Below are 27,907 nucleotides of genomic sequence, written 5' to 3'. Positions count from 1 at the left end.
CAATATATTACATCTAAAAAGTCAGCTAAATATCTAATTACTAATTTATAACAATATAATTATTAATATTAAGAAAAAACATATATTACAATATCTTACAGTAAAATAATAGTTATCTATAAATAATGTAGAAAGTATGAAGATATAGATGAATAAACTAATAAACTGGAGAGGTAATTATCTAAGAACTCCCGTAATAACTTAGATTTAAGCGACTGTTTGAAAATATTAACATTTCTGCACAGTTGAAGGGACGATTTGATAGAATTCCAGAGATTTACTGTTCTATAATAAAATGTTCTTTGGCCACTGGCCGTCTTGAAGAGAGGAATATTCAGTTTTTTTGCAAATTTCTAGTAGTGCGATTGCTTATTTCTGCGCGTTTAACAAATTGCGACGAAAGATACTCTGGGGCACTGCCGCTCATACATTTAAACGCCAAGGTAGCACTACGATAATATAATTGGCAGTCGACTGGAAGCCATTTCAATTGTTTTAAGAAAGGCATGATATGATCATACTTCCTAGCCCCGCATACAATTCGACATGCAAAGTTTTGGACGGCCTGCAATTTTTGAAGGTTGTGCAATGATGAATTTGCCCAAACATAAACATTAGAACAATAATATAATTTACTGAAAACTAGAGTGTTTATAACAGTTAAGAGAGTCTTTTTTTCAAATGCATGTTTAACACGATTAATCTGTCCAAGGCGACACATGCATGCAGAACTAGTATTAATGATATGTTCGTCGTATGATAAATGAGGATCGGGAGTCACACCGTGGTCTTTGGCCTCTTGAACAGGAATAAGGTCTTTTCTAGTAGAGATACAGTAAACTCTTGTAATCTAGGCAACATTTGCCTACTTCCAAACACCACGAGCTTAGTCTTGGTTGGATTTAGGAGCAAGTAGTTGTTAAAACGCCAGTTCCTAACGTTAAGGAGGTCTTCGTTCAGGTTAGAAATATGGCGGACTGTTTGTCTTGCACTTGAAAAGATATGAGGAGTTTCTTATCATCTACGTCACACTGTGAGTTGCATTTCTTAGACACAGAAGGAAGGTCGTTAGTGTAAATAATAAAAAGAAGAGGGCCCAAAATGGTTCCGTGGGGAACACCGCTGACCAAAGGGAGAGGCTCAGAGACTGCTGAATTGATCCTAACGACTTGATGTCTTTCACTAAGGTAACTACCAAACCACTGGATGAGTGAATGAGAAGCCCCTACATCTTGTAACTTTGTCAGCAGGATCTTGTGGCTAATACTATCAAAGGCTTTGCTCATGTCCAACAGTACAATGGCAGATAATTTCTTTTTATCCATTGCGCTCAAAAGTTCATCAGTTGTTTTGATGACAGAGGTCTCAGTCGAATGCCACGCTTTATTCCCACCTTGGTTCTTTGATAACAATGCTATTGATGTTAAATACGACGTAAACTGATTGTGGACGACCATTTAACAAACTTGAGACAAACCGGTAGGAGTGAAATGGGTCTGTTGTTGTTTGCTTGTTCGTGGTCGCCTTCTTTCGGTATGGGTGCTACTTCAGCTGTTTTCCAACAAGATGGGAATGTAGAAGAGCTAAGTGAAGCATTAGCAATAGATGTGATTGTAGGTAGAATTGGTACAAGACAATCTTTGATGACACGAACTGGGATTTTGTCAATCACAGGGACCTTACTGAAAGGCATGGACAGTACTATGTCTTCAAAGTCTTTACATTCTATTGTATGGAGAGTAAACTGTTTAGACAAAGGGTATTGTTTGGGGACAAAGCTTTCATCATTAAGATCAAAATAGAAGTCATTGGCCATAGATTTAATTTTATCAACAGAACTTGGACCAACAGAGACGGAAAAAAATAACCATTATTTGTCTGTGTGCGTCTTCTTGCGATAGATTGAAATCTTAATTCCACCGTCTTCAGACACTCTATTCAGAGTATCCAAAAACGGAATTCCCGCTTCAAAGTATCTCTCCATAGTAAAGCTGATATTCAGGTCTTGTTGGTTTAAATTATCATGAAAGACATTGATCTGATCTTTCTTGACAATGCACTGACAGTGTCGTCGACGCATCTTTTAAAGACACGTGGTGTAGCAACCGACTGTCGAAAACGCTGTCGATTCATAATCAACTACCTCCATGACTAAATCAGTCACACATACAGAAATAGGCGAACCCATGTATCTGTTTGTATTACTTACTCTTGAAACTGACTTCAGTAGAATTTAGACAAAAATTCAACATGGCCTCGATCTTATTATCATAATCAATACAATCCATAACCACTGTATAATTTTCTTTATCTGCTTTCAAGACGATGATGCTCTTATCATCACGTAGAGACTCTACTGATCTTTTTTCTTCTTTAGTCATGTTATCATCAGGTAAAGTTGCGTCGTCTAATTAAAACATTAGTTACCTTAGTTCTTACTTCTGACTTAAGTTTCTCAACAGTTAGTTTCCGTGGTGCAGGAGCAAAGTTTAATGCTTTGGTTAAAACTGACTTATCTGATCACTATCGGTTAGATCTCTACTTGACATATTAACAACCCACTTTGGATTGATAGGAGGCTTAACGGCTATTTGGTGTTTTATAAGCTTGTTTAATTTGTTAATATGCCGTAGTTTCGTTTTCTCAAATATTATATTATAATAGTCGTCAGCTTCTCGTCTAATACGTCGTAAAAGCCTTCCACTGCACAGTTCCCAAAGCTCTATAGTGATCTTACTAATCTCTGCTGTATGCTTCATGATCATTTTATGATTTTCACGGATTCTTATCGATAGAAATTATAGTCCATACCTCTTAGCCCCTCGATATCCTGATTGATTCTTTACCCGCAGCCTAGTTTGAAGCGATCGAGACAACACTTTGTGATCCTTACAACAATGATTGAATGTTAGATTACACTTCTGTTTCGCCAAATAACCTTTCAGCCTCAGTAGTTTTCTTGTCAGTTGCAACATTTTTTTACCAGATAATAGGCCTTTTGCAACAACCTACACCCGAAGAAAGAGACGCTGTGTCAAAACGAACACCAGAAATCGAAAGAGCACCTCAACATTAGTACGAAGGCAAAGTTTTAGCTTATAATGTTGACTATAGTACAAATGGCAATAAATATAAAATCGAATATTTCATAAGGATTTGTAAGGGGAAATGTGCTGGATGGCATAGTTTGCCCTACAGCACATTTTCCCATACAAATCCTTATAAAATATTCGGTTTTGTATTTAATACCATTTCTCCTGTGTTACATTTCATAAGCTGAAACTTTGGCTTCTTACTAATATAGAGGTGCTCTATCCATGTCTATTGTTCATTTTGACACAGCGTCCCTTTTTTCGGGGGGTAGGGTCATTTCCATGAGTGATCACAGGAATCATTTGTTGTGTTTTTCTTGACAACCGAAGTCGAGAAGTAAACTTAAGCGACTTTATTCAAATGATAGTTAAAGTTTCAACTAGTGATCACAGGAAACATTTGTTGTGTTTTTCTTGACAACCGAAGTCGAGAAGTAAACTAAAGCGACTTTATTTGGGTTAAAAGTTAAAGTTTCAACTAGTGATCACAGGAAACATTTGTTGTGTTTTTCTTGACAACCGAAGTCGAGAAGTAAACTAAAGCGACTTTATTTGGGTTAAAGTTAAAGTTTCAACTAGTGATCACAGGAAACATTTGTTGTGTTTTTCTTGACAACCGAAGTCGAGAAGTAAACTAAAGCGACTTTATTTGGGTTAAAGTTAAAGTCTCAATGAGTGATCACAGGAAACATTTGTTGTGTTTTTCTTGACAACCGAAGTCGAGAAGTAAACTAAAGCGACTTTATTTGGGTTAAAGTTAAAGTTTCAATGAGTGATAACTTGTTGTGATTTTTACTCTTTGCACACGCTATTAAAAGCCTTTGTGTCCCTTGTTATTATGATGCGCTTGGTGGTTCCAGTAGGCGGAGCTTGTGTTTCTTTTGGAGGCCGCGGTAGATTTAAACCACTCTGATCAGTATGCATTTCGCTATCTGTTTTCGAAAAATTCCATTTAATGGCAAAAATATTTATGGAAAGTCAATGAAATTTCGCAGAGGTAATCCTTCGATGTCTGGAAACATTTCCCACATGAAAACGTTTTGACTTCTTAAGTGATTGTAGAAATATGAGCTAAATCATCAGCTCTTTAAAAAATCTTCATACTTCAGTTCGTTCATGTAGGCAAACTTTAGATAGCATTTAATGGCAAAGATATGCGATTTTTCAAGTTATTTTTTTCGGATCTTGCAAGTGGAACTCTAGTTCTACAAAAACCGTATGAAAACGTTTTAAGTTAAGTGCTTCTTCATGCCAGAAATAAGCGTTTTTGATGACAACTATGGCCATTTTGGCCTATTTTCTTTGTAAATGAGCGCGAGCAATCGAGCTGAACATTTGAATTTGGCGCTTTTGAGCTCATAAATGTCCCGGATGTGACGCCCCATTCTGCCCGATGTATTGTTGCAAAAGGCCTATTGGTTAATCAAGTCAACTTTATTTTCATAATATGAATCCAACCTACAAAAACCTTTATGACTACATGGATGCTTGTTGTGGTGAGAATAATACCTGTTTTATCATTTCTCTTGCATAATGGAATCCAGTTAATTTACAAACGTTGTCATGGGAAACTAAGAATTTTGCGGCCACGACGGCAAGATGCACAAGATGTTGTTCATTGAGGTAGATTACAGCATCCATGATTCCAAACATCATTTCTATTAAAGCTGATGGGACTGGCATGGGTTCTGGGCGAGACCTTTTAAACAAAAAAAAGCGTGTTAGCAGCAAAAGTATCGTAAAACAAATAATATATGTAAACTATTGGACGAGGTTGAGCAAAATATTGTGATATGTCAGTAGGGAACCAATGCCGAATGCACATAATTTTTTCCTTCTGCAACCGGTCCCCTGTAGAGAGAGATTGATATCAGTTATAAGGGCGCCATTACTTAAAAGCAAGCAGAGACATTTCCAAATGTTAAAGTGCTAGTACGATCAAATTTTCCGAATTCGATTTTTTTGCCATTTTTCGAAAGTTTGACGTGTTTTCGATATCCTTTCCAAACCGCTTTTTAATACGAAAAGTGACATACTTACTTTTTCAAATGTTTTATCTTGAGATTTTGCGTCCGCCATAAGAAAAAATTTCTTCGTATGTCCTAAAAAGTCTGTTAATGCTTATATCATTTTACTTTGTTTTTTGAAAAAGCAGTACTTAGTGGTCTGTTTTTCACTAGGTTTAGGAATTGCTAACAGTTAAATTGGGGATTCTGTTTAAACATACCTTAAACTGTGCAAAAACTGCAAAAGAGAACCTTCAGACACCAACTCTGTAATGAGGTGATACGGCTGAGCTAACGTATCGTAAGCAAACACCCTTAGTATGTTAGGGTGTGGCTTGCAATTCAGACGTCGTAGGGTGTAAGCTTCTATAACAAGTTGTTGGTGGACTTTGCTTGGACCTTTTCTTTTTTCTCTTACCAAGTCATCTAAAAAATAAGGAATTTTTGCTGCAATCATTTGAAAAATGAGCTTAACTTGTGAATATGGTCAAAATCATGAGGGGACTTTTAAATGGTTTCTCTCTCTCAGTCTCGGGTTCAGTAAACAATGAAAAACGACGTCAAATGACACATTAGTTTTGTCGATTTTGATTGGCTATTATTTTTTCTCAGATCAGCTGGATGGTAGTCCACAAAGTTTAGTTACAGCAGTTATTACTTCACCGATACTAAATTCATTGTTCTAAATCCTTAGTTACTGTTGCTAAGTCAGATAAGCTAAAATGTGTTTTTGATGCAGCATGGACTGCTGAAAATTTTCTGTCTTAGAATCAATTTATTCTATAAAGGTACATTAAGAAACTTATCGATAACTACTAAAGTATCTTATGAATTAAAGTTTGTTGGTAGGACATTCTGTATTCCATTGGGAAAACTACACATTGTTTGGTGGTCACTCGAGCATAGCCGGGATGGGTGTATTACCTTTGGTCGCTTCTATGATTTTGACTAACGCCTTTTCACCACGAAAGCTCACTGAAAAGTAGCCTTTTAGTTTGTTTTTCATCTTGAAATCTTGTGAACTCGGTAAAAGCTGCTTCTTGTACTTTTGAACCAAATAATCCATCGAATGGGTGATGGAGATATGCTCATTCATGTTTTTCATGGTAACGCCTCTTTTTCTTCTTTTTCTTTCACCAAGTTCCAAGTGATCTAAAATCACTTGGCGTAGTTCTCTGTTTGGTCCATAAAGACTGCGCTGCAAACTTTGTTGTACCATCAACTTCTCAAGTGAAATTCGTTTTGTTAAATGTTTGAAGCAGTAAATAAGACAGAGACAGGAAAGTGCACGGGTGCCTAGAATGTAAAAGAAATATTAATACATTGTATTGGAATTTTTCACTTTGACGTCACGTTATCAAAAAATATATATATTTGTTTGCTTATACAGAAAACAAAGTTTTCAGTAACATCGTTTATATAGATATTAGTAAAATATCATGCATTTCGTGTGACGTCAATGCATATGGCGTACATTCGGAGCCAAAAATCGAACTTTGCATTCTACATTGTACTTTCTGGTTTTGTGGTAGTAATATGTATTTGACCTGCAACTTTGAACACATTAAGTTTAGTTTTCATATTTTACTTTCAACATTTCTTATTCTACATGCTACTTTTGCTACTAGGATACCTTTTCGATTTGAGATGCAAATCAATATATGTAATCGATCTTAGACAATGTCTAGATCCTACATCAATATATCTAAGGGACGGACCATTACATAATTGAGGGAGGATGGGGTTGCCTAAATCCCCCCAAAAATATAGTGCAACCATTTACCTACGTAAAAAAGTATCGCGGAACCTCTCCTTTCAGTAAAGAAACATCAAACAAACACACAAAAAATTTGTTTCTATTGGTCCAGCCTTAATCATGCTTTAGCAGCTTTAAAAGCTATTTCACTGTTTCATTATTATTAATATTATTAATTATTAATTTAGCAACAGCTGATGATTATTTTAACTTTTTCAAAATTAAGGAAATTAAAAAAAAAAAGAAAAAAAAAAGAGTCTTCCTGGCATTGAGTTTATTTTGGGAAACAATGGCTGTAGGAAAACTTGAAGACTCAAAACTGACATATTTACACTACATACTTCTGTCATGGTTGTAATTTAGAATGTCCTCCAGTACATTGCCCAGAACAAGACCTGTTTGCCACTCTCCCTCGCTGGTCCATTTTCTGCAACAATCAGCATTCTGGATGACATAGTTTTCAACGAGGGACTTTAGAATTTCTCTATTTTTTGGCTTTTTATGGATCTGGTTTTTAAAAAATGAGTTCAGTTGACATAATAATGATACGATTGTGCTATGACTTTTTCATTTGTGCAGCATGCCTTGCATGCTTTGAGCAGTTTTCGTATGACTATGAAAAGCTCAGGGCGAGGCACGAACACGGTGGCGACACCATATCAACCATTTCGTATTTCGTATTTTCGTGTTGCTCTTTAAGAAAAAGGACTAGGGAAGAGAACCTCTCCTTCTCTTTCCTCCAAAGCTTCCTCGATTTTCCAAAGTTTTTGTTTCTTACTTGTCTTTTTTAATTTTATTTTCTTTTTCAAAAATGTTCATGTCGAATTCGTTATAAAACGTCGGCCTTTTCGTTTGCCGCTTTTCCGCCACAATCCAAATATGGAATTGATCATACCATATATATTCCCGAAACTCGACATGCACACGCCGTGGACACGGGCACGCAAATTTCACGGCACTGCCAGACCAATTCCATTGCGCGAGAAATAAATCCCCAATCACAATGCTAGAAAACATCCCGTCGTGGTAGGAAAGGAAATGGCACAGACTTTTTCACAAGCATACGAAAACTGATTTAAAACGTAATTGAGACAAGAATAAGAATGTCCTAGATTACCTGAGAACCCAAGCAAAACACTGCAGCATGAAAATCATACCAGCCTGTTTTGGAAGTCTTGATTCTGGAGAGGAAATCTTTAACAATGGAATTTCTTTGGTCTTTGTTTTCTTCTCCTTTACTATTGTATTTCTTTAACCTGTGTGGTAACAATTTCTATTAGATTTCATAGTTCCTACCGGACTTAGACAATAGCGAACCGATAACCTTGTCAGCCGTTTTCCAAATGGCATAGATATCTTTTCCCACAAAAGACAAGACAGTTTTAAAGAGTACTACAAGGATTACGAGGCAATTTTATTTAATTTTCGCAGGACATCAAACAATTTATAATCATTTTTTTGTGATCAGAGTTTTAAATTATGATATATCTAATTTGTTTAGCTTTTGAAAATTAGAGGGGGGAGGGTGGTTCAAATGGGGGGAGGGTCATTATTTTTAATGCAGGCTGAAAGGGAGGGCCAGAAAGAATTGTGCATGTTTTAAGAGGAGGGCCAAATTTTTTTTGTGCATAAACATTAGGTCAAAAGAAATGTAAAAATTAAATCATTGTGTCACTAGATCAAGGTGATATTATTAGGTCTCCAAAAGGACAGTTAAATCAATTTTTTTTTGTTTATTTTATATTTGAAGCCAACAGTTTTTAGAGCTCCTAAGTAAGCAAACAAATAAACAGTTAATTTTAGACGTAATGACAACTACTGTGACAACAATACCGGGAAGTGAAATGCACCCCCCCCCCCCCCTACCCATCTACTTTTTGACCTGTCCCTAACAACCGTAAATAAGGAGAGTTGGACCAATCAAAAATCTAATGATACTGAGTTAGACGGAGGAAGGAAGAGAGGAAGAGAGGAAGAGAGGAAGAGAGGAAGAGAGGAAGGGAGGAAGAGAGGAAGAAAGGAAGGAATAGTTAATAACAGCTATAGGTAGTATACTGACAATGACTGCTTACCGAATTAAAAACATGTGAATGCAGTTTTTCTGTTCTTCGTCCTTCTTTTTGATTAAAAAAAGCCTTGCGATTGTTTCTTTAATGCAGCATATGGCATAACGAGGCTTATCCTTTTCTGCAAAGAAGATTTGTTCTTCAAGGTCATCTAATCTTACGAGAAGAAGCTCAACATTTATGTCTATGTTTGCTAATGCAATTGTCCCTTGTACGATATTTGCATAGAGGATCATCAAACATCGACTGTACACAAAAATCCTGAGGCCCTGATCCTCAGCATTTTCATGATCAAACATACTCTTGTCGAGAAGAGAGTCTCTAAGAAATAATTCACATTTCAAAAGGAAATCATTAAACATTCCTCCTGAATCGTAGCTGGTCTTTGTTAATGTTTCTAGTATCATGTGCAGAGCGTAGCGCGTTACGACAGGACACTGCTTAACACATGAAAGCATCAAAATAATATCGAGAACGTCTTCAGTTCTTCCAGTCCTGGCTATCTTGGTCTCGAGATCAGGGAAAACAGAATGAAGCAGGAACTTGACGTGCTCTGGGTTTCGTTTGTCAACCGGAGTATCGCTGATCCACGGTAGAATTTTATGGTAGTCATTGAGAAATTCTTCCAATGTAATACCGATATCTATAATCAAAAAGAAAATATAACTGCATGAAGTTGCATGTTAGGCTAATGAAAAATATCTCAATAACCAGCAGTTGTATATTTCAAGTAAAGTGCACCCGGCGAGTATACACAGGATGACATCTAAGTGATTGTGGTTGCTACATAGAGAAGTTTTCGTATGACTTAAAAAGTCGGTGCCGTATGCGTGCCTTACCGCGATCGTGATGTTTTCTATAATTTGAATTTGGGGATTTTTTTTCTCACGCAATGTGATTGGTCTGGCAGTGCCGTGACCCTGGCGTGACCGTGTTCACGCCGTGTTCATGCCGAGTTTCATCATTTGATTTGATAGAGAGGACATTCTCGTGCAATGTGTTAGGGCTATGCATTTCAAGTGAAATGAAATCAATCAATCAATCCACCAATCAAGCAGCCTTTCCGGTCCATCGGTCAATCAATTGCTCTGTCAGCCTCATTTCTCAGAACATAACAGCCAGCGACTAATCAACATCGAATTACGACCACAGCTGTGATACACGGTGCATTTGCAGACACATAGTGCTCCCCTCTATGTCAGTTAACGTTAGGATGCATGAGCAATATTGAACAGCATCCTAGACGTAAGTTAGTTTGTGAGTATAGGCCTGTACTAACAAACATACCTGGGGGATAGAATGATATTCCTTTTAGAGGTGAAGGATTCCATGGTCCCTTGAAAGAAACTCCTGACGCTAAATAATAAATTTCTCCATAAAAAGACTCTCTTTCGTTGCTTCTGTAATTCTGGTTAACGTTCTGGCAGTAGGAAGCGTCTTGTTTTATGAATGAATAAAATAGAAAAAAATATATAAAAAGATAAAATCATAAGAGTGTCCTATATTATTATTCATTAAGTATCAGTTTACTTTCATGAATCCGTGACCATGTGTCGAAGTTTTTAAAGGCAAGAAGCCTCCGATCGTATTTGAATCAAAACCACGATGGCAATAGTAAGCCTCGCTTCGGCGCTTGCTCGTTTGTTGTTTTCATGGTTACAAAGGAGGCCATGGCTTCCAAATCCGATTCCGATTCTTTGGACCACGAAATAATGGTTCCAAGTCGAGGTTGGAGTTGATATGTTTTTACATTGATTGTGTTTTATCAAATCCAACCTTGACTTGTTTAAACCATTGTTTTGCAAAGTCACTCGAGCGAATTTGCAAAAGGTCTATATAAAAAATGAAAGAAAAAATACAAACGTATTAACCTTATTAAGACTTAGAGTGCCAGTAAAGGCCAGAGCATCAGTTATGAAAATTGTGAAAAATAAAATTTTATTTTATTTCTCCAATAGTAACCCTAAGGTTAACTATTTAAAAAAATAAGTTTCAAAAGTTCACTAGCTTTATTTTCGAAATCACTCGAATTCGATTTTTTGCCCCACAAGATGGTTCGATCTAGTTTTCAGAGTTCGCGGCACTTGAATTGAACGTCCAACCAATTTACCTATAGTGCTACACCATGGTAAATAGACCAATCAGAGTGAGTGTTGTAAAATTAGTACCAAGTTATTCGGCCTGGCCTTCCTGGGATGTTTTATCGTTGAGGCTAAAGGTTCGTTACATTCAAAATACAAACGAAAAATACAAAAGAAACAAGCAAGATTACAAAGAAAATGGTGCCTTTATATTCCGTAATATTGGATTCCGCTACAATTTGTGAACGGAAGGATTATTGGCCTTCATATTTGAACAAAAGAAGGTGGTATAAAATTGCCTCACCGGCATCTACCCCTGTTGGGTAGGGAAGGAAAAAAATGAGGGGGAAATGCCTAATAAATGCCTAAATGATAAGCTGAAAACCAATAGTAACAATATCATAAGATCAAGTAATGTTCATTTTCTTAATTTTGAAATTTTACGTGTTTTTCAGCTCATAAATTTTACCACATGCAATCCGTAAGACAGCACTGGTACATATATCCAATCCAATAATCGCCGACTCTTCATTACTATAATTTTTAAAACTTTATTTCACTAATTAAACACTACATAAAATTGAAGATTATGATCATGTAAACACAGTAAGAAAGTATGAGGTAAAAATATTAATTTTTTTAGAGGCTATGAGAAATTAAAAATTTTAAAAACTTGAGAGAAAGGCTAGCCAATTGACTAAACACAACAAAATATTTTTAGTTTTGATTCCAAATAACTTCACTGGAATTCCCTGTATAGAAACCAAAACTTTCCAAAAATACAAAATTCTATATGCCCTTTCTGACAGTGATGTTTATTTTCAAAATGCTTTTTATTTTTAAAAGTCCGCAATGTCGGCCATTATTGATTTTGTTATTGATATAACCAATGTTTTCCTCAGGATTACTGACTCATTTACTCGGGGTTAACCTCAAATCAGCATCTAAATATTCATAAATACCAACAGTAAAGTAAAGAATGCACCACTTCAACAAAACAAACACTTTGTAATTCCACGGACCTTGACTAGAACACATGAATATTCTGCACAAAATCGAGGCCAACCCTAAGCAACAGAGAAGATAAAACTGGAGCTCGAGTATTCGGTCGATGTTGTTTGGGCTTCCTGTGATGCTGCTTGTGTTCCTTTAAAAAGGAACATTTTAAGCTTTCTAGATATCACGTTCCTTCGCTGCTCATTATCTTAACTTTGTTTTATTACTCGGGCTTTCGAAGAAATGCCCGAGGTATAAATTGGGCTTCGTTATTTTTTTTCTGCAGTCAAAATCGCTCTCGAAGCCCTTAGGCGCATGCGTCAAATCAAAGTCTATGCGCATGCGTAGAATCAGCCATGAGCACATGCTTGAGTAATGGCGGATATGAGGAAGGACTCGTCGCTGTTTCAAGTAATGAATTATGGGGAGTCTAACACCCTCAACATTTTTAGCACGCGTGATTTTGCACAGACTTTGCTTCATCTAAAAGGGTGACAATGTTCACGAAGGATTCTTTCGATTTTCTGCTATGAAGCCCGAGTTCACGCAGATATGCGTCTAGTTTTTTATTAATTTGTTGTTGTTGTTATTTTTTTCCTATTTTTACTTGTTTGTAGCTTGTTTATTAATTTAATTGTTCATAGATACATTTATCAAGAGCTGCATCAGTAATATTAATGCTTGTAAGTATTAGCGGAGCCCATAGGCATAGAATATGGTAAACTATCCAACTCAGTTTTCGTGGTCATCGCATGGGAACCCTGTGCGTAACGCTAAAAGTGTCGCCCGCCAGGTGTACATCGCGTATCTGATTGGTCGAGCTTTCAAATCACAGGTCACTTGGAAAATGACGACTTTTTTTAACTAGCTTTTTAACTATTATTTTTTAGTAAATATTGTAAAAACGAAACAAAAAATTATTGAAGAAATCATGGAAAAAAGAATTCGCCACAGTGTGAAGATAGAGGTTAGGAAAGTTCCTATTTTGTTTTATTCAGTGTAGATAACATAGCTACAACATTACCGGACTAGCGTGACGAACGAGCGAAAAAGGTACTTGTTTTGTTCTTAATGGTAAGAGTATTCGTAGTTCATACATGGTATAAGATAATCATTTGAAAAAGCACTTTTTGAATTTAACAATTAAACAAATCCAAGAGATTTTTGACAAAGTTTAGAGCTAAATAACATTTCTAAAATTACCGGCAAACGAGCAACGAACTAGAATGTCAAACGTGCGAAAAAAAGTGTATCTGTTTTGTTATTATGGTAAGAGTACTTTCATTTTGAATTTCACTCAATAATTTTATATCTTTCTACAGATAATCTATATAAACATTGAATGAGTTTTAAAATCACACCAAATATTCAACTGTTTATTGAGTTTTTAGATCTAGTACATGATTATAAAAATGAGCTTAAATTTTTGTTGTTGTGAGATATGTTATTGTATAAATAATGGTAATTGAACTGAGTGGAGTGCAATTTGGTCTGAAATCAAACGCGCGATTACAAAATCGCACGACCGCGTAGCGGGAGTGCGATTTGTAATTGCAAGTTTGATTTCAGACCAAAATTGCACGACACGAAGTTCAATTACCACTTTATTATATCCACTTTGAAATCTTTTTTGAAAAAGACGTTTTTTCCAGTTAAACCGATATGACTTACAATCTACCAGCAGTCGATTCAAACATGCTGTCAAGAGAACTTGTTTATACTGATCGAGCAATGATTCTCATTTTGAAAACCAACACTTTCAATCCAAAACTAAAATGAATTTATATCGGACCAAAAGGCATTACATGTATTAAGAATCGTTTACTTACATTAAATAGCAAAACAATCCTGTCCAAAAGGGTTGTAATGAACTGGCTGATTGTCCATACAGGCAATGCTCACTGCTTGTGTTTTTACGATTTCTGTTCAACATGTAAAGATCGCACTTGTGCCGAGAAAACAGCAAAAATCAAAGGTTGTTTAGTCCTTCGGTTGTCCTTAAGAAGTCACGTAGCTCAGCAAAAATCTTCTTCTTAAGAAAAACTTCTTTTAATGACTATTTTCGTCGATGTGTTGTTATGCTTTACAGATTGAAAGGAAACCACTTTCCACGATCAATCGCCAAGAAGTCACATTCAAAAGATGCCGATTGCATTTTCCCCCACTGCTTTTCGCTGTAATATCTTCAACTTACTTAAGCAGTTACTTTACAAAGATGCTTTTGACAATTTTAAGTGATCAGTTGGTCTTTTTAAGTCCTTTTTATGGCTTTTTCAGTCTTTTTTTACGACTTTTGACGGTAAAATCGTTTTTCAGAAAAATTTTTTTAAGCCGTGGCCCTTTTTTTTCGCAAGAAGCGTTGAGTCCAACACTCAGATGGATTCCTTGATATAATTGGCTAGAAAATGACATGTCTCTCTTGTGATTGGTTCATATCAGTTGATGTGCAAAATCGTGCAATTTAGAGCTCAAAATCGTGCGATTTATGCTGAAATCACTGCTGCAGGGAACCAATCAGATTGCAGGATTTGCTTGTGATTTCAAAATGGATGTTATAAAGAGCGGAATCTTGTCTTTCACTTTCAAAAGCTAAGAAAATATTTTTAATAATAAATTTACTGACAAAGAAAATTTTATTTTTTATTTGCATTGCATTTTGCGTTATTTTCTATTTTGCCTCAGTTGTTCTTGTCAAGTATAAATGAATGTAAACTTATTAGTTTTTCAAAAACTTTTGTTGTTAACAAGATGAAAACTGGTAAAATTGAATTTTCAAAATCTAGTAAGCTTATATTTTCAAGCTTCTCGAAAAATAGTTAAGACTTTTATGAATGAAAATACGGTTCTTGTAAAAAATAAAACTTTTGATGTTGATGCTTAACCAAACATCGTTATTTGTGTAAAAGAAATAAAAGTAAGCTTATGTATTTTGCTCACCTTTTTTTTTACCGCCAGTTTTAAAGTCTGTTTCATAGTCCTGATTTGTCCATAAAAGTTCGTAAATCTCCAAAATTTCGATTTCACTGAAAGACATCCGATGTAAATTTCACTAAACCTGATATTGTATTGGATTATTTGTAGTTATCTTTCGTTTTATAAGTAAAATTAACCAGGAATTCAAAGCTTAAAAAATGTCGGCCATGGAAAACTTTGTCGAAGAATGTTCCAAGAAAAAAACTAGCCCCTGGGGGGGGTTGCTGGTGAGTTGTGTACAAAATTTATATAAGTGGGATCGGGAGAGTATTCTCTCGCAAAGAAAAGGATGTAGTGCATTTTGATTGGTTTTCAGTGCATGTTTTTTTTATTATGGGAGACATTATCTTAATATTGAATAAAAAAATTGAAGATTTTTTTCCGGATTTTAATTTTATCTTCCACATTCGTTCAAATCTGGCTCGCTGTGACTCGCGTATCGGGAGCTCCGCTTTTAGGCAGTGCCTAAATATATTTAATATATTTAATGCTAGTTAGATATTTTAAAACTTTGTATATATTTGTATGCTCAATTTATATTGTATTTTTACATAGATAATTTTTTATACCAGCTGGTGGTCTCTCCAGTCCTCTAACTGATCCATCTTTGTAGGATAAATAAATTGATTGATTGATTGATTGATTGATTTATTGATTGATTGGTTGATACACATAAACCAAAATTTACATTGATGCTAGTTTGTTTGAAATTCAGCCAAGAAAAAGGATTTTTAAACAGTAATTATGGAAGGTCACAAGATTAGAATTTTTCCGGTTTCAAATAACAACATACTCTCGCCGTTTTTTTTTTCTTCTAAAAACTGAGTATAATTTGAGTATAATTAATGCAATCTCATTAGGTTCTGATAAGTAATTTAATATTTTTTGTTTACTGAGAGGTCAAAAAAGTCTAATATTTTCATCTAGACATAGTTGGATAGTTTCCCCCACAGCCGCTTTCAGTGTCGTCACGCAACGCTTTCTCCCCTGAGTAACGGCTGCTTACCCGAACACAACATTCCTTTCCTATTGTTTGTGTTCAACCAATTAGATAAGTGTCATTGTGTTTCAAGAATCAAACAAAACGTTTCGAATTTGACAACTTGTAAACATTCGCGAGACTAGAGAAATAATCCTAAGACGCATTGAGTGGAAGTTGGACAAAATCTTTGGGAAATTAAAATTGAATTCGTTCTTGTTAAATGATTAATGCTCCCCCAAAAAATTATTGGGGACGGAACTAAGTGTTTTCTTTGTTTACCTATCGACATTGTTTAATCGTCCGATAGTGAATTCGAGTTTGTACTTGCTATCGAGCTCGTACCAAAATATTAGAAGCAAAAAGAAGCTGGAAAACTTTTTTAAAAAGCGTTATTTAGACTCATGGAAGTTAAACGAGACGACTCAAAATTTAAGAGATTGAATTCGAATATAAAGTCTGACAGTATTTTGAATAAACGAAGAAGATGAGCCGCGCAGATCACTTATTTTAAACAACGAATGCAGTGTAAAGCTAAAGAAAATCGCAAAAAGGCTAGATAACTTTTAATTCTGACACTGTCACAACGTTGACTTCCACGGGTATTCATTGTAAACTTCTGGGTAACGCTCACAGTTCTGGTATTTACTTCGCGTATACTGCGAGGATTAGCTCAATTTGATACTGTTAGAAAAGCTGTTTTATTTTGTTTTGTTCACACTGTTAGAAAAGTCGTGAAAAGTAAACTCGAATCGTTAGCTAAAGCGTTATCTTATGGCCAACCTTCTAACGTCGCGTTAGCAGTTTATTTGAAATGCCAAGAACTTCGAACTCCTGTTATTCAAGCGAGCTTGTCTCGAAAGAAATTGCTGGGCTATACTCTAGAGCGCCAATATTTTATTCCTTTGAGCGATTTCCCATATCCAGTAGGCAGTTTTTCAAAGAAATCTTGTTTTTCTTGTAAAATCTTTCGTATAGCGTCTTTCTGATGATCATTAAACTGTTTGATGCGAAATTTCTTAGCTGCTATCTCGAAGCCTTCGACGCATCTTGCTTTCCATATGGCGCGAATGGTTCCTGGTTTTAGAGAACTAAGCCGTGATTGCCTTTCATAGGAAAGGAATGTTGTGTTCGGGTAAGCAGCCGCTACTCAGGGGAGAAAGCGTTGCGTGACGACACTGAAAGCGGCTGTGGGGGAGACTAAGTTGGACAGGGACTTCAGTAGCAATACCTTATCTTATTCAAAAACCGCTGTGTCCTATGACTACTTGATTGACATATTTTGATTGAATTTAGAATTGAAAACAATTCGTTTGTATTCAAACGAGTCTTAAGACTCCCAACATTACACCAAGACGAATGAGAGTGATTTCACTTCCCCCGTGATATTTAAAAAAAAATTAAAGTCGTTACAACAAATGAAAAGACAAATATAATGAAGTAGTGAAGAATAACTTTGAGTTGAAAATTGATGCCTCCATCATTAAAGTGTTTATGATTATTTACACAATATTTTCTTTAGATTAAATTACTCCGACGCTTATGAGAGTCGAAGTGTAATAGAGTTGGTAATAAAGGTGGGTAGTATTGTTCTGCATACAATATACTTGATTTTATGAATGTATATGCAGTCAAAAGCAAAGTCATATTGTCAGGTTCAAAACATTTTATGAACATTCAATAGATGCATCTAATAGAACATGTTCATAATTAATTTGTTCAATATCGCTGCTGTTTTGACGGGCGAAATAAATTCACTATAAATTCAAATAAATATATCATCCTTGAGTCAATTTCTTTTGTTTACTGGCTTATCCTTCATATTCACCCAACTTAATTAAACGGAGGAATGTCCAGGTTGATAAGATACATTTGCTGTGTTTGAACAGGCTAATGCAAACCGAGATGTGGTTGGGAGAATTCAAGAGCAGATCAGTGCAACCACGAGCGGCTTGGCGAGTGTTTGCACCTGCTCGAGGTTTGTATTAGCGTGTGCAAACACAGTAAATGTATTTTATTTGTTTTATAAAATCATTTTCTTCAAAAACAAAAATAACGAAACACGATTGAATAAAACAGAGGAACTTAATTCAAAGTTTTAAATACAAATTCTCCTTATATACTTGTGCATTTGCAATCTTTATTTCAAAGCGAGAAGAAGCCAAACTTTAGCGACTTTTTCCCTTGAGAAAGAGCCTTTTACAAGCAGATCTAGATGAAATAATAATCCCAAAGCTGAAACAATGGGTTTAGTCATTCTAGACTGAAAAGAAAACACTATTTTGAGATCTAGAACTCGCTAAATTACATCCTGATTTCCGTCGGTGTTGTTGAAAGAAACGCGGACCGACTCGATGGAACATCCACTAAATAGAGCTCCAAAGTTGAATTTCTCCTGTCGTGTGAGAACCTTTTGCGAAACATAGGAGCTTCCTTGGTTGTGTTGGCTTTCAGGAACAACTTGAATCTAGCCAGATTCTCCATATTCTTATTCTTATGACTAATTGTGTACAAGTACAACTTCCAAACAAAACAGAAATTTTACCGCCGGTGTCGACGCGAGTCACGACCGTGTTTGCACAGGGAAATGCAAACACGGCGCTAGGCCAATCAACGCACGCGTACTATCTAAATTATTTTATAACTAGTTATCAACACTCCGAGGAGATTGATATCTAGTAGTTATAGCAACCGCGTTTTAAGAAACCTCATTTAGTGATGATATAAGGCGGATATACCTCATTCCTCGATCGGTGGATATGTGGTGTATCGACCCTCGGCTTCGTCTCGGGTTGGTATATCTCATATCCACCGAGGGATGACGTATATATCCTTCACTAAGGTCATGGGGAGACATGATCGAGATTAACTTTTATTGGCTCATACTCAAAGTGAAACTATTATGTATCTAATAGTTGTCTCCTTAGCTAAATGTCTCCCTAAATGCTAATTAAATAAACCCTTTCATGCCTTACTCTGGAAGAACTCTATAATATCTCATATACGGTAATGTACCTTTCAATAAGGAGTCAATATGGGACAAACCTGGGTAAACATTTGTAGCCATCGTGGTCATCGGCAGTGTTCGCAGCTAGGGCCGGAATCTTTGTCTTAATTTTCCTCAGATATTGCCCTATCATTAATCAGGGAACTCCCGCTGGCTTCTGTGAATCTTGTAGCGTGTATATGTAACTCCTTTGGACGTCTGAAAAGAGATACCGCTTATATTACTGAAAGCTACATTTACCTAGCCTGTAAGCGACTGTACACAGGCTAAGATTACCGAACTTATCCATTTGCCGTATTATACGAGGAAGCAAATTCCTTATTTCTGCCTAAAAATAATGAGAAGGCTTGAGACTTGCCGACCCGATATTGGTTACATTACGCCAGGAATCCTCCAAATAATATATTTTAAGACGTTGTTTCCTGTATGTAATATATGCAGTATGAGTGGCCGTGTTCTATCAGATATCAGATATCGACTACGCCTCGAGTTTGTATATCGGATACAACACGGACACAAATACTGTAGATGTGTAAATGTCTTTTTTCGGTGGACAACGTTAATGACATATATATATATATATATATATATATATATATATATATATATATAAGAAATCTGTGAATCGATTTTCCGTAAAATAGTGCTCAATACATCGATAGAAGTAGAGCAGAATATTTGTTTGAGAAGAAAAAGTCAAGACTTGACTTTTTCTTCTCAAACAAATATATATATATATATATATGGATGGGGGTGTGACTAAGACGCGGGCGGAGATGGTTCGTCGATTTTTCCGAGCAGAGACTGGTATCTAGATAGACCAGCACGATTACTTCCGTTCTATATATGATTGACAAGTAGTCTTCAAACACACACGTTGTGATCAGATCAGTGACATTGAACTTAGTGTAGTACAACAGCGCTGCCGAATGATGAGATATATCAAGCAAAAAATTAGAGCCCATGAAACTTGTTCATTTGAAATTTTGCAAAATGCTCCTCAAGGTGACAAAAAATGCTAGTAACCTTGCATGCAGAGCTGAGTTAGGAAGGTTTCCGCTAAAAAGCAAAGCATGTAGTAGAAGCTTTAAATTCTGGCATATAATTATAAAGTCGGAACAACACCCAGAAATCTTTCAGCTGTAGTCTACCAAGAAATTAAAAATGAAATTAAAAAAGCCTTTTGGAGCATAAAAATTAAAACTACTTTAGAACAACTCGGATTGGGGATAATTTGGATGAAACAAAATTAACTTTCTCCAAGATGGTATGAATATAGAAAAATAATAACCCAAAGAATATATGACATTGAGAGGCAAATTTTATGGAGCAACCTCCACAATGGTGAAAGGAAAGACAACAGACATAAAAATAAACTCAGAGTCTTTCGTCAGTTTAAAATGGATTATAACTTTGAAGAATATTTAAGTCAAGTCACCAATATTAAGGCGAAGCACAGAGTGGCCCTCAGATTATTAATTAGCACACAATAAGCTTGAAGTGGAAACGGGGAGGTATAAGAGGCCTTGTCTCATTTAAGATGAAAGGATTCGCCCAGTTTGTAAGTTGGGAGTAGAAAACGAAAAATACTTTCTAGTTTGGTGTCCACTCTCATAGAAACGATTTAAAAGAGTTCATAGGAAAAAAACACCAGCATTAATTTCAGCAATATGAGCGCCGCCAGTCGTTTTCTGTTCTTAATCAATTCAAAATCAGCGTCTCTACAAAAAGCTATACCAGCATACATTTATCAATGTATGCTGATACGTGAAAACGAAATAAAAAAAATACCTAATACATAGTATATGTATATACCTATAATATATTTGGAATCAAACACCCATGTACTCTTAAGTATAAGGTGCCAAATAAATTGTATCGTATTGTATTGTATTAGGCAGTACCCCCCTCAAAAACCATTTTTTTAGTTCTTACCCCCCCCCCCCCCGTTATGTTAAAAATAACGTTGAACCCCCCACCAATGATTACCATCCTTCAATTAGAAATTCTTTATGTGAATACCTGTTGTCATGCTGTTGCAAGCCTGTGCTTACTTGTTCGATGTCCTCGTCTGCAACAAATAAGAATGTTCAACAAAACCGTCCTTTGCAGAGTCATCTGATTCCACATCAGAGCTGTTTTCAGAAGAATCAGAGTCGTATTCGGAATCACTGGACAGGAATTCTGTACTACTATCACTGGAATTAATTATTTCATCCCTCCGGTGTTTCAGCTAGAGCAAAATAAGGACGCGTGCTACCAGCGCAGCTTTATTTCCTGTTAATACGTTTAGATTGTTCTGCTTGAGGTAGATCTTTAGTTGTTTTGCTGTCAGAGTTTGAGTGTTTCGTTCAGCTTTCCTTTTTTGAGCTTTCAATTCAAGAAACTCAAGATTTTGCACAGAGCATTTGAGAGTGGTTACATCGACCATCAATTACTGGCACACCTCCTGCATTTCATTCACATTGGATGAGGTTAACCTACCAGAAACAAACATCTGCTTGATTTGCACACTTGGAAGTTGTCGGTCGACTTCGTCACTCAGACTGGTCACATTAGATGAGATGTATCCGAGTGATTTTACATACATTTTGAATAAAACTTAAGCCCCCCCCCCCCCCCCCCCTCCGTCGAATGAGTGATTTTACTTTGAGCCCCCCCTATCTTATCATCAATGTTATGTGTCGTTTTTCAGCCCCCCCCCCCCCCCCTCCTGGTAATTATTGCACATTCCCTTATAAGGAAATGTATGGGGGTTCTTCAAAAAATTCAATAAAATCATTGAAACGTGAAATAAAGCCTCGACATTTTACTTGATCATTGAGAAATAGCACTTCGAAGATTTTGCTTTATTTAAAACGTTCTTCGAAAAAAAATTCGTTCTCAAGACCAGCAAGGAAGTAGTTGACTAAACTTACACAGTTTAAAAACAAGAGCAACAGCAACATTTTAGGATACTTTTCAATAATTTCATTCAATAGTAATTCTTTAAACCGAGTGTCCAAAAGCGACAAACAAAACTGAGATTATGAAGTGTTAGTGCGATTTTCTCCAAATCTAACATAAAAATATTTCTTTAAATCTATGATATTTTATCACATCTGAATCACGCGCACTTTTATTTTTTCCAATTTTCGATTTTTCTACATTTTCTTGCGTTGAAAACTTTGATTTTAATAAAATATACATTAGTGCTAACTTCAAACAAAGTGCAACAACGTATAAATTCTAAATTAATGATCCAGCAAACAGAACATTGTCAACGCGACGATTGTTCTGTTTGGTGATCACGAAACTGTATCGAAACACCTTAAAGACGCGAAGACTAATCTCTAATGCGACTTTCTCGGTTCTATAGGCATGAGAGAGGGATTATGACTAACATTTGGCGCTCGAAATGAAATTCGAAGACATACGAGGTTTAAAAGACTCGTGATGGTTCGCTGTTGGGATCCCGAGTCTCCAATCTTCTCTTATTTCTTACTGTTGGGGGGATCCTTAAAACGGGCTAAATTTAAAAAAATAACCAAAGAGAAAGAAAGAAATGCTATTTCTCAATGATCAAGTAAAAATTTCGAAGCTTTATTTTACGTTTCAATGATTTTATTGAAATTTTTGAATAACTAGCACTCCCATACATTTCTTTATTCTCGACTTTCACATCTAAATAATGCCTGGCGTTTTTGGGGGGTAACTTATCAAAAAACTGTCCCAAATTAAAAGGTTTCTTAATTGAAGTTATATTATACTTGCTTTTATCTGTACAATACTGATTATCAGTTTTTTCCAAGTTATTTTTGCATGTGAAGAGTTTTGGTCTTACAGAAAATGTATTCACTTACGAAAAAAATGCTTAAAATTTACCTTAAACGATTTCAAGCTTCTATCTATTTCTGTTTTTTACTTCTTAATTTTATCTTTGGATACCAAACAAGGTATTTTCAACATTGTCTGATCAGCCATCAGCAAAATAAGTGTGCTTTTACCCTCTGGTTACCCCCCAAAGACGCAAAGGATTATGGGGATGTGAAAGTCTAGAATAACATGGCACCACAGAAACCAAGCTTGGGCTACCTGTGGATAAAATCACGGAAGAGAGAACTGAGTAAAATACCTCTTGATATTCATTTAACTCTCATGTAAGTATGATTTTCTTTTATGTCTCTATAAAGCTATCATTATGGTTGTTTTTTGTTTTTTTTTTTGTACAAAACCTCTGAAAAAAAATTCGGCAGCGCTGTTGAACTACACTAAGTTCAATGTCACGATCAGATCACAACGTGTGTGTTTGAAGACTACTTGTCAATCATATATAGAACGGAAGCAATCGTGCTGGTCTGTCTAGATACCAGTCTCTGCTCGGAAAAATCGACGAACCATCTCCACCCGCGTCTTAGTTACACCCTTTGGATGGATGGATGGATGGATGGATGGATGGATGGATGGATGGGTGAATGGATGAATGGATGGATGGATGGATGGATGGATGGATGGATGGATGGATGGATGGATGGATGGATGGATGGATGGATGGATGGATGGATGGATGGATGGATGGATGGATGGATGGATGGATGGATGGATGGATGAATGGATAAATGGATAAATGGATGGATGGATGGATAAATGGATGGATGGATTGATGGTGGATGAATGGATGAATGGTGCGCAAATAAATGAACTCTTGAGTAAGTATATAAATTAAGTAACTAAGAGTGAAAAAAATCTTCCATAAAATTTCAAATTACTAGCGTCAGTAAAAATTGAAAAACGAAACAAAAATTGAGATAAAATAAAAATAATTCCAATTTATCCAAATGCTACTACATTTTCTATAATACGAGAATAAGTGACTTACTTCAAACTCCTTCACTAAGAACTCCACACTATTGAGCCGAATATATTTTCTGCGTTGCGAGAGTTTGTGTTCAAAACTTTTTCTCGCATGAAGAAAATGAGATGCAGTTTTTCAAAGTTTCGTCTATAATTTCTCATTCTCAAAGTCCACTTTTCCCGAATAACAATTCTTCATGGAACTATAAGTGTGTAAGACTACGGAACGCAAGAGATCTCTGGTCTGTCGAGCCACTCGTTTTATTGAACCTCGTCTTAGACGTTTTATACAATTAAGTGTCAGATCTAACTACACAAACTAGAGCAGAGTCAGGCTGACCAGAAGGACTCTCCTTGGTCGGTGTTACTATCAGTCGGGATTCCTTACTCGGCAACTGTCCTTACTTAGGTCTGTACCTCCCAGTACAACCCGAATTGCAGCCTTAGCCTTGTTCACAACTAAATACAATATTGAATGCACAGAAATAGTTAAATTATTCGTCCTTATATAACCAGGTATATAAACCAATCTGAACGGAATTCTTTTCACATCACGTATCTAGACAAGTTCAACATTGGTGGTTTGAATGTTTAGGCTAATTTGAAAGAGTTAACTCCAAGTAGATCTCCAAGTCAAAACAGTCTCGGTTACTAAAGTAAACATCCTAGACTTGCAGAATCATATGACAAAAATCATATTCATGTAAACAAAACATTCCTAAAATTCTGTTGCATAACTAGTGCAATATATCTTAGCTATCAGTTCTGTAGATTTGGGTCGAGTTTTTGACACTTTTAATTACAATTTTCAAAAGTTTGACCAAGCTGTTTGAGTAAATTCAGTTTCGTCGTGAATTTCAAAACTTTGTTAGAGTCGGACGCCACGTTGACTCAGTTCAAACATGTCCATTTTTGGCAATGAAATATAAGGACCTTTTGTTCTTGGTCAATAGAGTTGTGAGGTCAAGGCTATTGGTTCGAATCGGTTTGAACAATCTTGCCGTTAGCAAACTAATATTGGAAACTACGATTTCCATTTAACAAATCGAAGTCAGTTTTCTATGGGTCTGTACTGAAATTGAACATTAAATGACGTCAAAAAATGATCCAAACTCAAGTGTAACTACGAGCGCAGCGAGTGGTTTCACTGCAAAGTTTGGATCATTTTTCCACGCGAAGGTTTTGAAAATTCATAAAGATTAGATAACCTGAGGGTAAAATAGGAAAGAGTGTAGAATATTTAAATAAGCAAATAAATTATACAAAAACGTTTTGGTGAGTAGCGCTGAAAGTTTCAAGTATTCAAATATTCTAAAACTCTGTTTGGGTATTCAAATATTCTAAAACTCTTTTTGAGTTAAAAATAAATGAAAATATCCCGAAATATATATACTATGGGCAATTGGTCGAATAGTAAATTATCATACACTTAATGTCTGGTCGCTAGGGAAATAGTTTTGTTTCCGAGAGTCTCGATGTGAAACATCTAGACTCGAGGGAAAACAAAACTAACTAATTTCCCGAGGGACCAGATATTAAGTGTTTTGTTATATAGCAATTAAGAAATATTGAGAAGTCAGTTTACGAAATAAGACCTTTATTTAGCAAGCTAAATGCATGAAAACTGACAATGATTTTGCAAATACAACTCACATACGGTCTTGTATTTCTCTACCAAAAAGCGAGGAGAGTAGCAACAGCATTTTTAGTCGCTATTTTCGTATTTTCCGAATCCTTTTTCTCAATAAAAGTCTGTAATTTCTCTGTAGAAACACTGGAAAATCTCTACTGTTTCGCTTCGAGCTCCATTTGTACTGAAAATTCAAGCAAAATATCTGCTCCCGCTCTGTTCTTGGATTAGAATATGTTCAAACTTGTCCTACGTGTCTAAAACTTGTAAATAAAGAATTAGATCAAATACCGAGTCAACTGAATCTGGACCGGGTTGGTGGGATTCTTGGTATTTTGAAAATCCAGGAACTAGAGCCGTGCAGAGTGAATAAGCTTCTGAGAATAAGCCTTATGAAGCATTCAATGCAAATTTAGTAATTTCTAACTCATAAATTTCAATTACAAATTCATATATTTTGCATGGTTAATAAATATTCATTCTAAAATGCATGAATATTTAATGAGGAGAAAACAAAGCAAATCACTACTGTGACGGTGATTTGGAAATGTGTTCTTAATTTGCATTAAATTTCGTAAACTTTTTCTGCGCCTCGTTTTTTCAACTCACTTTTCAGTGTTTGGAAATTGAAGAAAGAACTCTCTCGCGTGTTTGAAATATTACATCTATGCATTGATCAATTTTTCTAAAGTGCGTATGTTTAGGATAATTAGATAATTGGAATTTCAAAAATTTCAAGAACTTTTGTAAACTTCATTGGAAATGTTTAAATCATCCATCCTTATTGTTTACATCTTGCCTTCGATCAAAGAAAAATAACCAGTCTCTAATCAACTCTTCAAAAATGAGAAAAGTCTTTTGACTTTTATAACAATTTGTTTTATATAACGGCTTTACAGATAAAGCTTGAATCAGTGATTTATAGTGTACCTTTTTATATAAAAATACATACTCATATTTAATTACATACATACATACATACATGCATATATATACATACATACACACTTTGTTATTATAACTCCCAAAGGGGTACTTCCGCTATAAATGCTAAAAAATACTAAAAATAAGTAAAACAAAAATAAATAGTAAATAATTATAAAATACTATTATAAGAATTAAAATTTTTAAAGTATAATGGTAATCAATAAAAGGGAAAATATCTACACGTTAAATAAGTTATTCTTAAAAATTTTCGTGTCACTGATTTGCTTAATATCATTTGGGAGATCATTATACAACTTAGCACCGGCCTCGAAAGGCAAATGATCGCTGTCCTGTTTTTAATATACATTTTGGTAGATTCAATTCATCTCTTTTTCTAGTATTTCTACCGTGTGTTTTTGAGCGTTTTATAAATGTATCACTTAGATAACTCGGCATTTGCTCATGTAAACATTTATGAACAATTACTAAATCGTTTAAAAGCAATTTACCTTTCACACTTAGCCAATTCAAAAGTTTGAGGCCTTCAGTAATATGGTCATACTTTTTCAAACCTAAGATAATCCTGCATGCAAAATTTCGAACTAATTGATTAAATACTTGATATGAAATTACTAAATAACACCAACTGGAATAAATTTTGTTGAATATATATACAAATATCAGAAAGGTTTGGCGGGACAATGAGATAAAGAAGGCCATCGTGAGGAGAGGTTAGAGCCTTACAAATATCTCAAAATAATCAATAATTATAACTAAACAACTCAAAATATAAATAATTTTAGGTATGATAAACAGCGTAAGGCTTACCTTAAATCGAGTGCAGAGAAGAGATTGTAAATTGAAGGCTTGATCTGAGTTGGATGATATTCCAACTAAACTTTCTGGATGCTTTCAGAGCTTCATTCCAAGTAATATGACAACTCCAAAGAGCTCACGCAAGTAGATATGAAATTAGACTTCTGCACCCGGAAGGCTCCGGAGCAATGATACCGGAACAAGGTGCTCTCCTCCAGACATTACTCCGGGCCCGTAATAGCGGTGACGTCATAGCTATTCTCATTCGGCATCAGCGCGACGAAGAGTCCAAATTCCGCAGCCCGTGGTTATTTCACGCATTCCGATACTCCCGGGGATCACTATCGACAACCTAATTGGCTTGAGTATAAATACGAGTTATCAGCATGAATATTCTTACTAACCCGTGTTTCTATCGGAGGGGCCACGGGCCCGTAGGGGGAGGGGTGGTCCGCCATATCTATTTTTAGTTTGTTGGATTGTACCATAATAACGACGTCATACGATATGAGAACCTATTAAGAGCCGTTTCGGTAACGATAGCAACTCCGGAGCAATATCCCCGAACCCCTCCAGATAGCTGGACAGGTCATGACTAATTTCATTTGTGTTTCCTAGTTGAGTCCCGGCACAAACGAACAATACATTGAGGCTTGCCCGAGCTAGCCTAAACAACAACGGCAAACACGTTTTCCAAAAATCCTTTATTTATTTATTCATAAAACGTTCAATGCATGTGAATACA

At 35.7% G+C, this 27,907-nt stretch overlaps 1 protein-coding gene across 4 annotated transcripts in view; it reads right to left on the bottom strand.

Annotated features, from left to right (window-relative positions):
* LOC116299382 (uncharacterized) overlaps positions 1 to 27,367 on the bottom strand; it is a 64,092-nt gene extending 36,725 nt beyond the window's left edge. For 2 of the 4 annotated variants that reach the window (XM_089027262.1, XM_089027265.1), the window contains exons 1-9: positions 27,175 to 27,367; positions 18,965 to 19,154; positions 10,208 to 10,357; positions 8,927 to 9,563; positions 7,972 to 8,110; positions 7,196 to 7,361; positions 6,023 to 6,394; positions 5,320 to 5,524; positions 4,602 to 4,791 (exon numbers count right to left, since the gene is read on the bottom strand). In XM_089027262.1, coding sequence (XP_088883388.1) covers positions 4,602 to 4,791; positions 5,320 to 5,524; positions 6,023 to 6,394; positions 7,196 to 7,361; positions 7,972 to 8,110; positions 8,927 to 9,563; positions 10,208 to 10,357; positions 18,965 to 19,025 — 1,920 coding nt within the window. In that variant the 5' untranslated portion in view covers positions 19,026 to 19,154; positions 27,175 to 27,367. Of the gene's footprint in view, positions 1 to 4,601; positions 4,792 to 5,319; positions 5,525 to 6,022; positions 6,395 to 7,195; positions 7,362 to 7,971; positions 8,111 to 8,926; positions 9,564 to 10,207; positions 10,358 to 18,964; positions 19,155 to 20,978; positions 21,028 to 27,174 lie in introns of all 4 variants that reach the window. The other 2 variants (XM_089027263.1, XM_089027264.1) reach the window with 2 other exon arrangements.
* Positions 27,368 to 27,907: the final 540 nt, after the last annotated feature.

Source organism: Actinia tenebrosa, unplaced genomic scaffold (assembly GCF_029948245.1).
Source record: "Actinia tenebrosa isolate PJP-AT-01 unplaced genomic scaffold, QUT_ActTen_1.0 PGA_scaffold11__36_contigs__length_13525064, whole genome shotgun sequence".
Lineage (NCBI taxonomy): Eukaryota > Metazoa > Cnidaria > Anthozoa > Actiniaria > Actiniidae > Actinia > Actinia tenebrosa.
The sequence above is the reverse complement of the archived record's forward strand: the minus strand, read 5'-3'. Positions and strand labels throughout refer to the sequence as shown.